Raw genomic sequence first — 14,464 nt, 5'->3', positions numbered from 1 at the left:
AATTCTTATTCACAATGACGGCCTCCACTGGCCAAACCCGGACAACGCTGGGCCAATTGTGCGGCGCCCTATGGCACTCCCAATCACGGCATGTTGTGATACACTCTGGTTTGAATCCAAGCTGTATCACAACACGACAGGTGCCTGTCTAATGTTTTTCTGGCTTCTTCTGAAATAAATATTTGACACACATGGTCTGGAAAATTCTCAATAACTTTAACAGAGAAGTCAGATGTTTTGGAAGCTTGTGCAGCAAAGCTTTGTAAACAAAAAGGAAGAAATGTAGTGAATTTAGAAAGGTCCAGCCAACCTTCTGATAAAAGATGCAGTAATAAACCTGTCACATGATAAAGTGAAGTGCACTATGGTACACTGCATCCAAAGGTTTTAGAGTAGAGATTGATAAATAAATGTAACCATAATCAAGAGCTGGCAGGAAAGTTTAATGTACAATTGCTTCCTGGATAGGTCTATAAATATGACAGCACAGTGATTCCTATGATCTAAGCAATTTAACACATAATTGAAGACAAGTGTAGCTGCTGAAACGTTGCTCAGTCCAGGCCTAAAACCAGACTGGTGCGCACTAGTTAAGAATATAATCTGAAGTACAAAAGTTTGCCAGTGATTTTAATATTTCTACAAGGCAAGATAGTTTAGAAATTGGGCAGTAGTTATCTAGGTCAGGAGGATCCCCACCTTTGTGAAGGGGGAGGACATGTGCCACCTTTTAGATCTTAGGTATAGCAGTGTAACGTGTGCCCTAAGAGTCGGGGAGCAAGTTCAGGGAGTGAGTGTTTTAATAAATAAATGTGACATAATACAAAACAAGAAGAACAACGCACAAACATGACACTAGAACAGAAACAATAAGGCCTGGGGAAGGAACCAAAGGCAGTGAAGTGACACTCTTTTTTTTCACCTTTATTTAACCAGGTAGACCAGTTGAGAACAAGTTCTCATTTACAACTGCGACCTGGCCAAGATAAAGCAAAGCAGTGTGACAAAAACAACAACACGGTTACACATAAACAAACATACAGTCATTAACACAATAGAAAAATCTTGTACAGTGTGTGCAAATGTATAAGAGTAGGGAGGTAAGGCAATAAATAGGCCATGGAGGTGAAATAATTACAATTTAGCATTAATACTGGAGTGATAGATGTGCAGATGATGATGTGCAAGTGGAGATACTGGGGTGCAAAAGAGCAAGAGGATAAGTAACAATATGGGGATGAGGTAGTTGGGTGTGCTATTTACTGATTGGCTGTGTACAGGTACAGTGATCAGTAAGCTGCTATGACAGCTGATGCTTAAAGTTAGAGAGGGAGATATACGACTCCAGCTTCAGTGATTTTTGCAATACGTTCCAGTCATTGGCAGCAGAGAACTGGAAGGAAAGGGACCAGAGGCTGTCATAACCCACTGGGGAAATGGGGGGGTGGAGTTTTGTTTCAAAGATTTGACCACTTTCCAGAATATAGATGGATTTCCAACATTCTCAGATACAAAATTCAAGAAGTAAGTTGACTTTGCTTTTCTAACCAGAGTAAGACATCTATTTCTGAAATGCCTAAAGGACTGCCAGTCAGAGGTAGAATCAGTCAATCTAGCCTTAGCCCAAGCTAAGTTTCGTTCATGAAATCTTTCAGCTAATTCATGCATGAACCATGAGTTAGAGCTGTCCTTTACCCTGGGGCGGCAGGGTAGCCTAGTGGTTAGAGCGGTGGACTAGTTACCGGAAGGTTGCAAGTTCAAACCCCCGAGCTGACAAGGTACAAATCTGTCGTTCTGCCCCTGAACAGGCAGTTAACCAACTGTCATTGAAAATAAGAATTAGTTCTTAACTGACTTGCCTAGTTAAATAAAGGTAAAATAAATAAAAAATCAGAGATAGAGGACACAGCCTTCCAATCATACAACCCAGATCATACAGGAAATGCTGCTCATTGAAAGTTCTAAAATGTATCTTTGTAATAATGCGTGGATATGATTTAGGTTGCTTAGTATCTCTAATGCAGCCAATGGGACAATGGTCACTGACTGGAGAGACTATGACAGCGACAGAGGAAAGGGACAAAACCAGGAGCAGAGGCAGGGAGAGAGTAGTCTGGCTAGCACCTAAATCAAAGTCTTTGTGTCAGCCAAGCTAGGGAGAGGGAGCCTAATAGAATAAATATTACTGACTCTCTCCCTGTCTCAGTCCCAGCACAAGACTGGGGACAAACACAGAGACCGCTGGGACAGGAGCAAGAGCAAAGAATTTACAAAAAATAAGTGGAAACTGACAAAAATACATTGCAATAACCAGGTCCAACCTTTTTATGCAAGTAATGTCGGATAAAACACGTCTGATGGAAACGCCTGATGGAAAAATAAAGATTTTTGTGTAAACTTTTGTGTAAACTTTTCAAATGTCCACAAAACAAATACACTACACAAGGTTGGATCTTTTTGTGTCTGTAAAATGAAATACGCGAGAAATGTCGATGGAAATGCTTTTATGTCTGCAAATATTGATATCAATTATGATGAACTTCACAGGGTGGTGAAATTGCAAGATCCTACAGCTTGATCCTCCTTTCCAAAATATCAAGGATCTTATTCTGGTGACATGATAATCGATGTTTGGCTGCCACCTGACAAATAATCTCGCTCCTTTGTCCATAATAATAATCTCATCATGTAGGCTATACGTGCACTCTAGTCAAGAAGGCGCAGATAGCACTGTTGGCTAGAGCGCACGTGCCAATACCAGACTATATAAATCAAACATCAGTAGAGTTGAAATTGTGAGGGAAACTCATTTACATTAAAAAAATGTATTTGGTGCATGGGAATTTAAACACAAAATGTATTTGGTGCATGGGAATTTAAACACAAAATGTATTTGGTGCATGGGAATTTAAACACAAAATGTATTTGGTGCATGGGAATTTAAACACAAAATGTATTTGGTGCATGGGAATTTAAACACAAAATGTATTTGGTGCATGGGAATTTAAACACAAAATGTATTTGGTGCATGGGAATTTAAACACAAAATGTATTTGGTGCATGGGAATTTAAACACAAAATGTATTTGGTGCATGGGAATTTAAACACAAAATGTATTTTTTATGCGCAGTACGTCATCACGCACAACCTTTTATCTGCAACAAGTCAATTTGACGGAAACACATATCTGGTGGGAAAATGGGCATATTGTTTTTATGCAGATTTGAGAATATTCACACGAAAATTTGTCGCCAATTGGATGGAAACCTAGCTACTGTTTTCTTTTGTGGACAACTTTTCACTGTAGTAAATTAATCACACTGTGACTTTCACTTTCAGCATCATAACTGTATGCAAATAGATGTTATTGGGAATTAAGGATTTGAAAGTACAATGCTCTTGTAGTTGAAAGTTCTGAACATCTTTGTAGTCATTTTCATATTTTATGATTTTTTGTCACATTTGAAAAAACTGATTTTGAGGTAATTTAAATTCAACTGAGTTTATGATACCATGTTATTTATATATTACGTATACTTTTCTTCTGTCTAAGCATCACATGGAAGTAACTGATTAACTCCTTCACCTTCCTTGGTACATAAATATGAATGAATTTGTGTACATACAAATTGATACCCGCTGGTATCTTTTTAATCACAATTTTAAAAAAGTAGAGGGATAATAAACCATATATCTGGAATGGATATTGTGAGAATTTTAAACACATTGATTGCTATAGTATGAAGTCATTGGAAACAGTATGTGATTGTATGTTCAGCAGTAAAGCACTGATTGGTTGTCTCTATCAGGTTGGGGTCAATTCCATTTTAATTCCAGTTAATATTATTCAGAAGTAAACCAAATTCCAATTCCAAATTTTCCTCATTTATAAGCGTTGAAAATAATTGGAATTTCAGTGTACTTCTCGAGTTGACTGGAATTAAAATGGAATTGACACCAACCCTAGTATCTATAGTATTGCTAATTGCAGTTGACAATTGTCATTGAAACATAAAAAAAATAAGTCAATTAACATTTATTCTCTTGTCATGCCTTCTCCTGCTTAAAAGCGCCAGGCTCCCCAGCATTACTCACTCCTGCCACCATCAGTACGCACACCTGCCTTCCCCGTCACACGCATCAGCAATTATTGGACTCACCTGGACTCAATCACCTGGGTCATTACCTCCCCTATATCTGTATGTTCCCAAGCTTTGTTCCCTGCTTCAGGATTCATGTTGGTTTGTCTTTTGTCTCTGTCCTGTTTGATGTCTGTTCCATATTGAATGTTCTACTCCCCGTACCTGCTTCTCTTCTCCAGCGTCCGTCCTACAGAATCCTGAAGCCATCATATGAAGCATCGGGGAGTGCTGGCTTTCCGGTTGGTGGTGACGTTGGGTCCGGGGGCCGCCGCTGATGGAATCGGGGGTGCCTAAGTCAGCTCGTCGGGCTCCCACGCCCCAGCCGGTTCGCCGGGCTCACACTCCCCCGCCGGTTCATGTCATACTTGTTATTTCTCCCTTCATTAGTGCAGGGCATGGGTGATTACTCGAATCAATCTTCACATTATCTCAAACACTCAATCTTTCCCTGGAGTAAGTTTTCCTTTGCTGGGCATGGCAGTTTCTCTTCAGGTTTCTTACTCAATTAACTTTCACTGGACGTACTAATATTGTCCTCTGAAACCTCTCTGCTTGATTCACTCTCTTCTTGCTTTTCTGCAGCTCCCTTATTGTTTCTATCATCATCATCTTTATTAGTCTTTTCCTCTGAAACTCTTCTAAGTTTAAGGTTATGCTCTGTTTGCTTATGTCTAGCTCGCTTTCTCCGATCATCGGTAATTGTCTCTGAAACTACACCACTAGGTCCACATTCAGATTGCTTAATAGCTGCAGCTATTATTTTCAGAGAATCAGTAGTGGGGCGCTAGAGTAGGTGGATAGTTAAAGAGCTCCCGTTACCAAAAACCCCATAACTGGACTGAGCAGTATCATTTTGCATAATTGGTAGACTCTCAGAGGATGAATCAGCACTGGTGTTTTGATTCCTTCCACTAGTAGTCATTGAGGCCTGACTGGTACCTTTGTTTCTCTAAGTGTAACTAGTCGCTAGACCACGCAAGCTATCATGAGGTATGGATACCCGTGTCAACCACACATTGTTTGGCGTCCCCAATCGCACTAAGTCACTAACATAATTTCCCATTACACTTCTATCCGTTGGCTTACACTTGTTAACATAGTGAGACAGACTAATGACTGGTAGTGTTGTCATCACTGTCATCTGAGTATATGCCATTCTGTTTTGGATCTGGTTACAGATCAATTGGGTTCTTATTATGTGGGAATGTCCCTTCCCTAAATTTACACTTGATCTTCTTAGGGCACGACAAACTGATGTTTGACCTCATAGAGCTTATAGGCATACTCAACTAATTCCTTGCGTTTTTGCTGAACAATGACAGCGGAAATGAAGTAGTTGAGCACGCTCTCCTTCACATTGTACAGGTTGCCTTTGACAAGAGTTTCCTCCAGGAAGAAGCGGACGAGTGGGGCCTGGTAGTGGGGGAACCCCAGAGTGCCCAGGCACTTCAGGATGCGGGTGATGCGCAGGTTGTTGTGTGTATGTCTACAATGCACAAAAACACAAGGCCAACACAAATACAAGGGTATTGTTAACCTCAGCACTGTTATTCACAGAAGGTTCATTTTAAAACTGAAATTGTAGTATTTAAAAAAAAAAGGTATTCATTTTTTTTAACCTTCATTTAACTAGGCAAGTCAGTTAAGAACAAATTCTTATTTACAATGACGGCCTACCCCGGCCAAACGCGGACGACGCTGGGCCAATTGTGCGCCGCCCTATGGCCCTACTCCAAATCACGGCCGGATGTGATTCAGCCTGGATTAAAACCTGGGACTGTAGTTACGCCTCTTGCACTGAGATGCAGTGCCTTAGACTGCTACAATGATTAGAAAATAATAACAGTTAAATGACCAAATATAGAACTTGCTAACCTGTCCAGGTTGTCAAATCTGTCACGCCAGTTATTAGCACGTCGTACTTCCCCTGTTGTGTCATTTGACAGCTGGATGCCGTAGAAGTCCAGCATGAGCTTGTACGACTTGACCAGCCTCTTCTTCGCAGTTTCATCTTGAAGGAAAGCCTGAGAAGGAAGCGTATTGTCAGTCAGGACAATAATGGACACAATATATTTTCATTCATTTCTATGAATGTCAATAGATAAGACTTATGTAAATGTAGAGAACACTTTCTTTCCTCAAAGAAACTACTATATTTTTTGCCTATGCAACAAAGTACCTCAATTTCCTTCTTGGTGAGTTCTTTGGCTTGATAATTCATTCCTCGTTCTTGAAGAGGGAACAACCTAAATCAAATGTTTGTTTAAAAAATATCTATATTTTAAAGAAATTAATTGAATTATAACAATTATTAAAAAATAATTAAAAGCCCATATAAATGTTAAGGAAACTGACCATTGTATGTATGAGTGAACTCTTTCCAGTTTTGAATATTTCCCATACCAGTTATTGTGAAAGTCCTCAATGTAGATTCCTTATCAGAGAAAAGGTTGCAGTTACAAATGCCCATGAATTGGAGTCTTATCAAATCTACACTGCATTCAATAAATTAGTATACAGTGCATCCAGAAAGTATTCAGACCCCTTGACTTTTTTACAGACTTATTCTAGAATTGATTCAATTGTTTTTCCCCCTCAATCTACACACAATACTAATAATTACCAAAGCGAAAACAGGATTTTATAAATGTATGCTAATTTATACAATTAAAAAAACGTAAATATTACATTTACATAAGCATTCAGTCCCTTTACTCAGTACTTTGTTGAAGCACCTTTGGCAGCGGTTACAGCCAAGAGTCTTCTTGGGTATTACGCTACAAGCTTGGCACAACTGTATTTGAGGAGTTTCTCCCATTCTTCTCTACAGATACTCTCAAGCTCTGTCAGGCTGGATGGGGATCGTTAGCCGTACAGCTATTTTCAGATCTCTCCAGAGATGTTTGTTTGGGTTCAAGTCCGGACTCTGGCTAGCCACTCAACGACATTCAGAGACTTGTCCCGAAGCCACTCCTGCATTGTCTTGGCTGTGTGCTTAGGGTCGTTGTCCTGTTGGAAGGTAAACCTTCACCCCAGTCTGAGGTCCAGAGCGCTCTCGAGCAGGTTTTCATCTCTGTACTTTGCTCCGTTCATCTTTCCCTCAAAGACTGACTAGTCTCCCAGTCCCTGCCGCCGAAAAACATCCCCACAGCATGATGCTGCCACCACCATGATTCCCCGTAGGGATGGTGTCAGGTTTCCTCCAGAAGTGACGCTTGGCATTCAGGCCAAAGAGTTCAATCTTGGTTTCATCAGACCAAAGAATCTTGTTTCTCATGGTATGAGACTCTTTCGGCGCCTTTTTGGCAAACTCCAAGCAGGCTGTCATGTGCCTTTTACTCAGTAGTGGTTTCTGTCTGGCCACTCTACCATTAATGCCTGATTGGTGGAGTGCTGCAGAGATGGTTGTCCTTCTGGAAGGTTCTCCCATCTCCACAGAGGAACTCTAAAGCTCTGTTAAAGTTCACCTCGCTGACCAAGGCCCTTGATTGCTCAGTTTGGCCGGGCGGCCCGCTCTAGGAAGAGTCTTGGTGGTTCCAAACTTCTTCCATTTAAAAATGATGGAAGGCACTGTGTTCTTGGGGACCTTCAATGCTGCAGACATTTTTTTGGTACCCTTCCACAGATCTGTACCTCGACACATTCCTGTCTCGAAGCTATACGGTCAATTCCTTCAACCTCATGGCTTGGTTTTTGCTTAGACATGCACTGTCAACTGTGGGGCCTTAGATAGACAGACAGGTATATGCCTTTCCAAATCATGTCCAATCATTTGAATTTACCACAGGTGGACTCCAATCAAGTCGTAGAAACATCTCAATGATGATCAATGGAAACAGGATGCACCTGAGCTCAATTTCGAGTCTCATAGCAAAGGGTCTGAATACTTATGTACAGTGCCTTGCGAAAGTATTCGGCCCCCTTGAACTTTGCGACCTTTTGCCACATTTCAGGCTTCAAACATAAAGATATAAAACTGTATTTTTTTGTGAAGAATCAACAACAAGTGGGATATTTCAAACTTTTTTAACAAATCAAAAACTGAAAAATTGGGCGTGCAAAATTATTCAGCCCCCTTAAGTTAATACTTTGTAGCGCCACCTTTTGCTGCGATTACAGCTTTAAGTCGCTTGGGGTATGTCTCTATCAGTTTTGCACATCGAGAGACTGAAATGTTTTCCCATTCCTCCTTGCAAAACAGCTCGAGCTCAGTGAGGTTGGATGGAGAGCATTTGTGAAAAGCAGTTTTCAGTTCTTTCCACAGATTCTCGATTGGATTCAGGTCTGGACTTTGACTTGGCCATTCTAACACCTGGATATGTTTATTTTTGAACCATTCCATTGTAGATTTTGCTTTATGTTTTGGATCATTGTCTTGTTGGAAGACAAATCTCCGTCCCAGTCTCAGGTCTTTTGCAGACTCCATCAGGTTTTCTTCCAGAATGGTCCTGTATTTGGCTCCATCCATCTTCCCATCAATTTTAACCATCTTCCCTGTCCCTGCTGAAGAAAAGCAGGCCCAAACCATGATGCTGCCACCACCATGTTTGACAGTGGGGATGGTGTGTTCAGGGTGATGAGCTGTGTTGCTTTTACGCCAAACTTAACGTTTTGCATTGTTGCCAAAAAGTTCAATTTTGGTTTCATCTGACCAGAGCATCTTCTTCCACATGTTTGGTGTGTCTCCCAGGTGGCTTGTGGCAAACTTTAAACAACACTTTTTATGGATATCTTTAAGAAATGTCTTTCTTCTTGCCACTCTTCCATAAAGGCCAGATTTGTGCAATATACGACTGATTGTTGTCCTATGGACAGAGTCTCCCACCTCAGCTGTAGATCTCTGCAGTTCATCCAGAGTGATCATGGGCCTCTTGGCTGCATCTCTGATCAGTCTTCTCCTTGTATGAGCTGAAAGTTTAGAGGGACGGCCAGGTCTTGGTAGATTTGCAGTGGTCTGATACTCCTTCCATTTCAATATTATCGCTTGCACAGTGCTCCTTGGGATGTTTAAAGCTTGGGAAATCTTTTTGTATCCAAATCCGGCTTTAAACTTCTTCACAACAGTATCTCGGACCTGCCTGGTGTGTTCCTTGTTCTTCATGATGCTCTCTGCGCTTTTAACGGACCTCTGAGACTATCACAGTGCAGGTGCATTTATACGGAGACTTGATTACACACAGGTGGATTGTATTTATCATCATTAGTCATTTAGGTCAACATTGGATCATTCAGAGATCCTCACTGAACTTCTGGAGAGAGTTTGCTGCACTGAAAGTAAAGGGGGCTGAATAATTTTGCACGCCCAATTTTTCAGTTTTTGATTTGTTAAAAAAGTTTGAAATATCCAATAAATGTCGTTCCACTTCATGATTGTGTCCCACTTGTTGTTGATTCATCACAAAAAAATACAGTTTTATATCTTTATGTTTGAAGCCTGAAATGTGGCAAAAGGTCGCAAAGTTCAAGGGGGCCGAATACTTTCGCAAGGCACTGTAAATAAGGTATTTCTGTTTTCGCTTTGTCATTATGGGGTACTGTGTATATATTTCAGAGGATTTATATTTATTTAACCCATTTTATAATATGACTGTAACCTAACAAAATGTGGAAAAAGTCAAGGGGTCTGACACTGTAGATTACCATCAGGGGAGGAGGCCCTCTGTCCAAGGTAGAACTGTAAATTAGGCATACGCCTATCATCCTGAAAAGATGATGCAATGCAAATTCAGAATAGGGACATTTCTTCGTTAGATGCCTGAATTTCAACAGTACAGGATTCATATCAGAGATTTTGTGAAGAGAATGAGGACTTTGCATATCCCTTGCTGCATTTCTGAAATTGTTAAACCTGTTTGACTGAAAACACATTTTCTGAACTCACTCCATGATTTGAGAAAATGGCAGATACTGGAAATACCTGACCTGAACAATACTGATAGGCCCACGAGTCTTAGCTCAATATGTAAAGGGAACTGTTTGGAAGGGAACTGGAAGGGAACTGTTTCACTAGCTTCATAGGCTGGATACCATTCTACCACTGACATAATCTTACTCTACCAGACTTTATGAGCCATATCAAATAATGCCCTACATTTATATGAAGGTATGAAATATAGGATATAATCAGTATTCCTGCCTACCAACTCAATACAACTCCTCAACATGTGACATCCAATGATGCCGTACAAATGCAACGTTTACTAAATGGCATCTAATAATAGTTAAATATTGATGAATGTCCCTCAATAAACCTGTTTTTAAACATAGTAGTATATAAGAAATGAGAACATACTTACTCGTTGCCTTGTTGACCGAATGGTGTACTGAGTAAATACAAAAAAGGAACATTCTTAATGGGGCAATCAGCAGTAGAAACAACAGCAAAGCGCTCTCCCCACCCTGTTTCGGTAAAGAGCTGAGGGATGGGGAGGGAGAAATGTAACCACTTTCAAATTCAAAGACAGAGCTATGGATGAGCTGACCATCCATTATATCAACATTCCAGTTTTAACCATGTGTGTTTACATTTACTTTGTTTACAAACATTGGAGTAAAACAAGCTTATATTTTGAGGTTCTGGTTGGGTACGACAGTTTAACTAAGCTCACAAATCATTTATAAATTATATTCTTCAAGAATCAATGGGTATATATCATTAATTTATAAGTACAAATGTGAATGTAGCAACTGCTGCTAGCCCCTTCAAACAATGTGAAGTGGAGCAAAATGACAGTATTGAAACATAATGATACATATGTATAACAATGCTCTACATACTTGGGGCTATGAGAGGGTACAAGAGGTGGAGCCTTGGATCAAGCATTTCATATTGGCCTAATTCAATAAACACACACAGATCTTCAACATCACAGAAAACCAATGATCCTAAATTCCAATCTACAGCCTAATTCGCATACTCATCATGTCATTATGGTTATTTACATTTAACAAATATTTCATATGTAAATGTTTCTTTGGAATATTACATTTATTTAATATTAGCTGTATTTTATGGTGGAACCTAGGCCTACTGTATCATCATCATTCTCTGAAATTTTACAAACTCTTCAGCTGAGACCACATGCACCAACGTATCGTATCGTGAGGGCCAAGGGGCCTGAATACTTACATTGTTGGTTCTCTTACGACTTGTTTCTTCACTTGTTGGATCCTCCCATGTTGAGTCGTACTCGCAGTAGTACTCGTTGGTGTCCTGAATGAGTTCTGGATGATCAGGAGGACAATTTGGGATGATCAATCTCCAAGCATGTATGGGGAGTATAATTAAACGCCAGAAGGCGCGTTTAAGCAGAGTATAGCAATAGAATCCGTTTAGCCATAACCAAAACCGTTCAATCCTGGGACACATCCTACATTTTCGTCTCAGCTCAGCAAACAATTTGACTATCGCTGGCAGCGTTCTCCCTGTTTGAATAGCCATAGACATAGAATGGATTATATTCTATGGGCATAGCCCTAACCAGGCGCACACCATGGCGTAATAAGATAATATGCTATTTAAAAAGCTATTAAAAACGTTACAAATGTTAACAATCGTTAAGATGAATGAAATCAAGACGAGTTGAGCATGCCACCACGATATCTTGCATTCGGAGAATATCTGTACACTTTCAGTTTCGTTTTTTACATTTTACATCATGTGTGCCACTAGTTTTTAAAACACGTCATATCCAGCACACTGAGTTATTTAGCAGGCATTGGAGACAGTAGGCTGAAGTGACCATAATCGAAATAATAATTTATTGGGGACTGTTTAGTTTTTTTCCTCATTAATCCTATGATTAGGCTTTTTTGTGGGCTTTTATGGTTGGCAATAGGTCAATAACTGTAGGATAGAGTGACTTTATGCACCTGCTATGGGCCTATGATCTCTTGCTCTCTACTGTGTGTCATTTAAAAAATATAAAATGACAATCAATTAGAATTTGAGTCTGTCAACAAATTCACTCACACACGGTTAGCTAATTTCTTAAACCAATATGAACTGGAGATTACATGAAGCTCTATGCCAAAATAACATTGATTGCAATGAAAATACTGAAAAAGAATTAATTCTGTAAAATGTGGATACATACCATCAGAGATTGGACCACCCCAGTGGCGATTTTGGCATGTAAATCTTGGTAGGGCAAAAAGTAAATTCATGTGCAAATCCACAACACAACATTAAACAATACATTAATTGCACTATAACGGAGACAAACAGTGCCCACAAACTGTTAGGGCCTACACAAAGCTGTCTGGCAGCGAAACAGTTCATTCAGCCTCATTTACTGCCTTTAAAAAAAACATAGCTGATATGGCTGACTTGAGGTTTCTACTGACATTTGAGATGTACAACTATGGCATAAGTGGACGACAAGCGGATAAGAGGCAATCCGTAATTTCGATTATGACATCAATGAGCGAGCTAGGACGGATGTTTTCAATATAACTTTTTGTTCAGCACTTTTCAAATGTACAGCGACAGAATTCAGAACATGGGCCGTTCTTACAGTGTTCTCCCTGTACACCAAGTCAGAACTGTAGGATAAATAAAGGGGGCATATAAGCAGACAATGAAAGCTCTAAAAAATATTCAATGATTACATTTATCAAAAACAGGTTATACTGTAGGCTACATGTGCACCACCAAATCAGAACAGTAGGCGAAATTAAGAGGTGAAAATATACCAAATTAATAGGGTGAGGCACATGGGCTATTAACAGCTTACTACACAACATACACTTAGTATTACTTTCTAAGCTGATTTCTACATATCTTCCTGGCATATTACATCATTTATGCAGTAGCATATAAGATAGAAATTTTTGGACTCACCTTGTTGTGCTTTGCTCACTTGAACAGGAAGGTGGCGCAGCAGTCCTTCGTGGGCAAATTCTGTTATCAAACTTTGTCATCACTGTGTTAACTAACCTCCAGACGAGCTTCAATGCCATACAACACTCCTTTCATGGCCTCCAACTGCTCTTAAATGCAAGTAAAACTAAATGCATGCTATTCAATCGATCACTGCCCGCACCTGCCCGCTGTCCAGCATCACTACTCTGGACGGCTCTGACTTAGAATACATGGACAACTACAAATACCTAGGTGTCTGGTTAGACTGTAAACTCTCCTTCCAGACTCAGATTAAGCATCTCCAATCCAAATTTAAATCTAGAATTGACTTCCTATATCGCAACAAAGCATCCTGCTGCCAAACATACCCTCGTAAATCCTCGACTTCGGCGATGTCATCTATAAAATAGCCTCCAACACTCTACTCAACAAATTGGATGCAGTCTATCACAGTGCCATCCGTTTTGTCACCAAAGCCCCATACACTACTCACCACTGCGACCTGTACACTTTCATTGGTTGGCCCTCGCTTCATACTCGTCACCAAACTCACTGGCTACAGGTCATCTACAAGTCTCTGCTAGGTAAAGCCCCGCATCATCTCAGCTCACTGGTCACCATAGCAGCACCCACTCGTAGCACGCGCTCCAGCAGGTATATCTCACTGGTCACCCCCAAAGCCAATTCCTCCTTTGGTTGCCTTTCCTTACAGTTCTCTGCTGCCAATGACTGGAACGAACTACAAAAATCACTGAAGCTGGAGACTCATATATCCCTCACTAGTTTTTAGCACCAGCTGTCAGAGCAGCACACAGATGACTGCACCTGTACATAGCCCAACTGTAAACAGCCCATCTATCTATCTCATCCCCTTACTGTATTAATTTATTTATCTTGCTCCTTTGCACCCCAGTATCTCTACTTGCACATTCATCTTCTGCACATCTACCATTCCAGTGTTTAATTGCTATATTGTAATTACTTCGCCACCATGGCCTATTTATTGCCTTAACTCCCTTATCTTACCTCATTTGCACTCACTGTATATAGACTTTTTATTTTCTTTTTTTCTACTGTATTATTGACTGTATGTTTTGTTTATTCCATGTGTAACTCTGTGTTGTTGTATGTGTCAAATTGCTATGAATTATCTTGGCCAGGTGGCAGTTGCAAATGAGAACTTGTTCTCAACTAGCCTACCTGGTTAAATAAAGGTGAAAATAAAAATAAATAAATAGAAGTCTGGAATTCTCTGGATTTATGGTGCTTTCAAGACAACTGGAAACTCTCTTAAAAAAAAGGTTGAATCATCTAGACGGCAGTGATCGTCAGGTCGTAGCTCTAGAAAGAGGCCCGAGTTCCGGATTTACAATTCCGAGTTGAATGAAAGTTCAAAACTTATGTTCCCAGTCGTAGCTCGTTTTTCCTGAGTTCCCAGTTGTCTTGAACTCACTAAAGT

The 14,464-nt window shown here is 40.1% G+C and overlaps 1 protein-coding gene across 4 annotated transcripts; it reads right to left on the bottom strand.

The window, feature by feature from the left end:
• Positions 1–2,839: 2,839 nt before the first annotated feature.
• On the bottom strand, positions 2,840–11,809 carry LOC110494542 (opioid growth factor receptor). 4 transcript variants are annotated; one of them, XM_021569681.3, is made up of 7 exons: positions 11,272–11,802; positions 10,439–10,465; positions 9,783–9,843; positions 6,498–6,576; positions 6,322–6,388; positions 6,018–6,166; positions 2,840–5,628 (listed from the first exon to the last, which is right to left on the bottom strand). In XM_021569681.3, exons 1-7 carry the CDS (start codon positions 11,587–11,589, stop codon positions 5,379–5,381), a joined length of 951 nt encoding a protein of 316 aa, XP_021425356.3. In that variant the 5' UTR covers positions 11,590–11,802; the 3' UTR covers positions 2,840–5,378. The 4 variants fall into 4 exon arrangements, with proteins under 4 accessions (XP_021425356.3, XP_090062138.1, XP_090062139.1 ...); XM_090206012.1 differs by having other exon boundaries at positions 3,640–5,628; positions 6,546–6,576; positions 11,272–11,809; XM_090206013.1 differs by having other exon boundaries at positions 3,640–5,628; positions 10,439–10,557; positions 11,272–11,781.
• Between the last annotated feature and the right edge of the window lie 2,655 nt (positions 11,810–14,464).

The sequence above is a fragment of the Oncorhynchus mykiss genome, chromosome 17 (genome assembly GCF_057628025.1).
Source record: "Oncorhynchus mykiss isolate SJ-2025 chromosome 17, ASM5762802v1, whole genome shotgun sequence".
Taxonomy (NCBI): domain Eukaryota; kingdom Metazoa; phylum Chordata; class Actinopteri; order Salmoniformes; family Salmonidae; genus Oncorhynchus; species Oncorhynchus mykiss.
The sequence above is the reverse complement of the archived record's forward strand: the minus strand, read 5'-3'. Positions and strand labels throughout refer to the sequence as shown.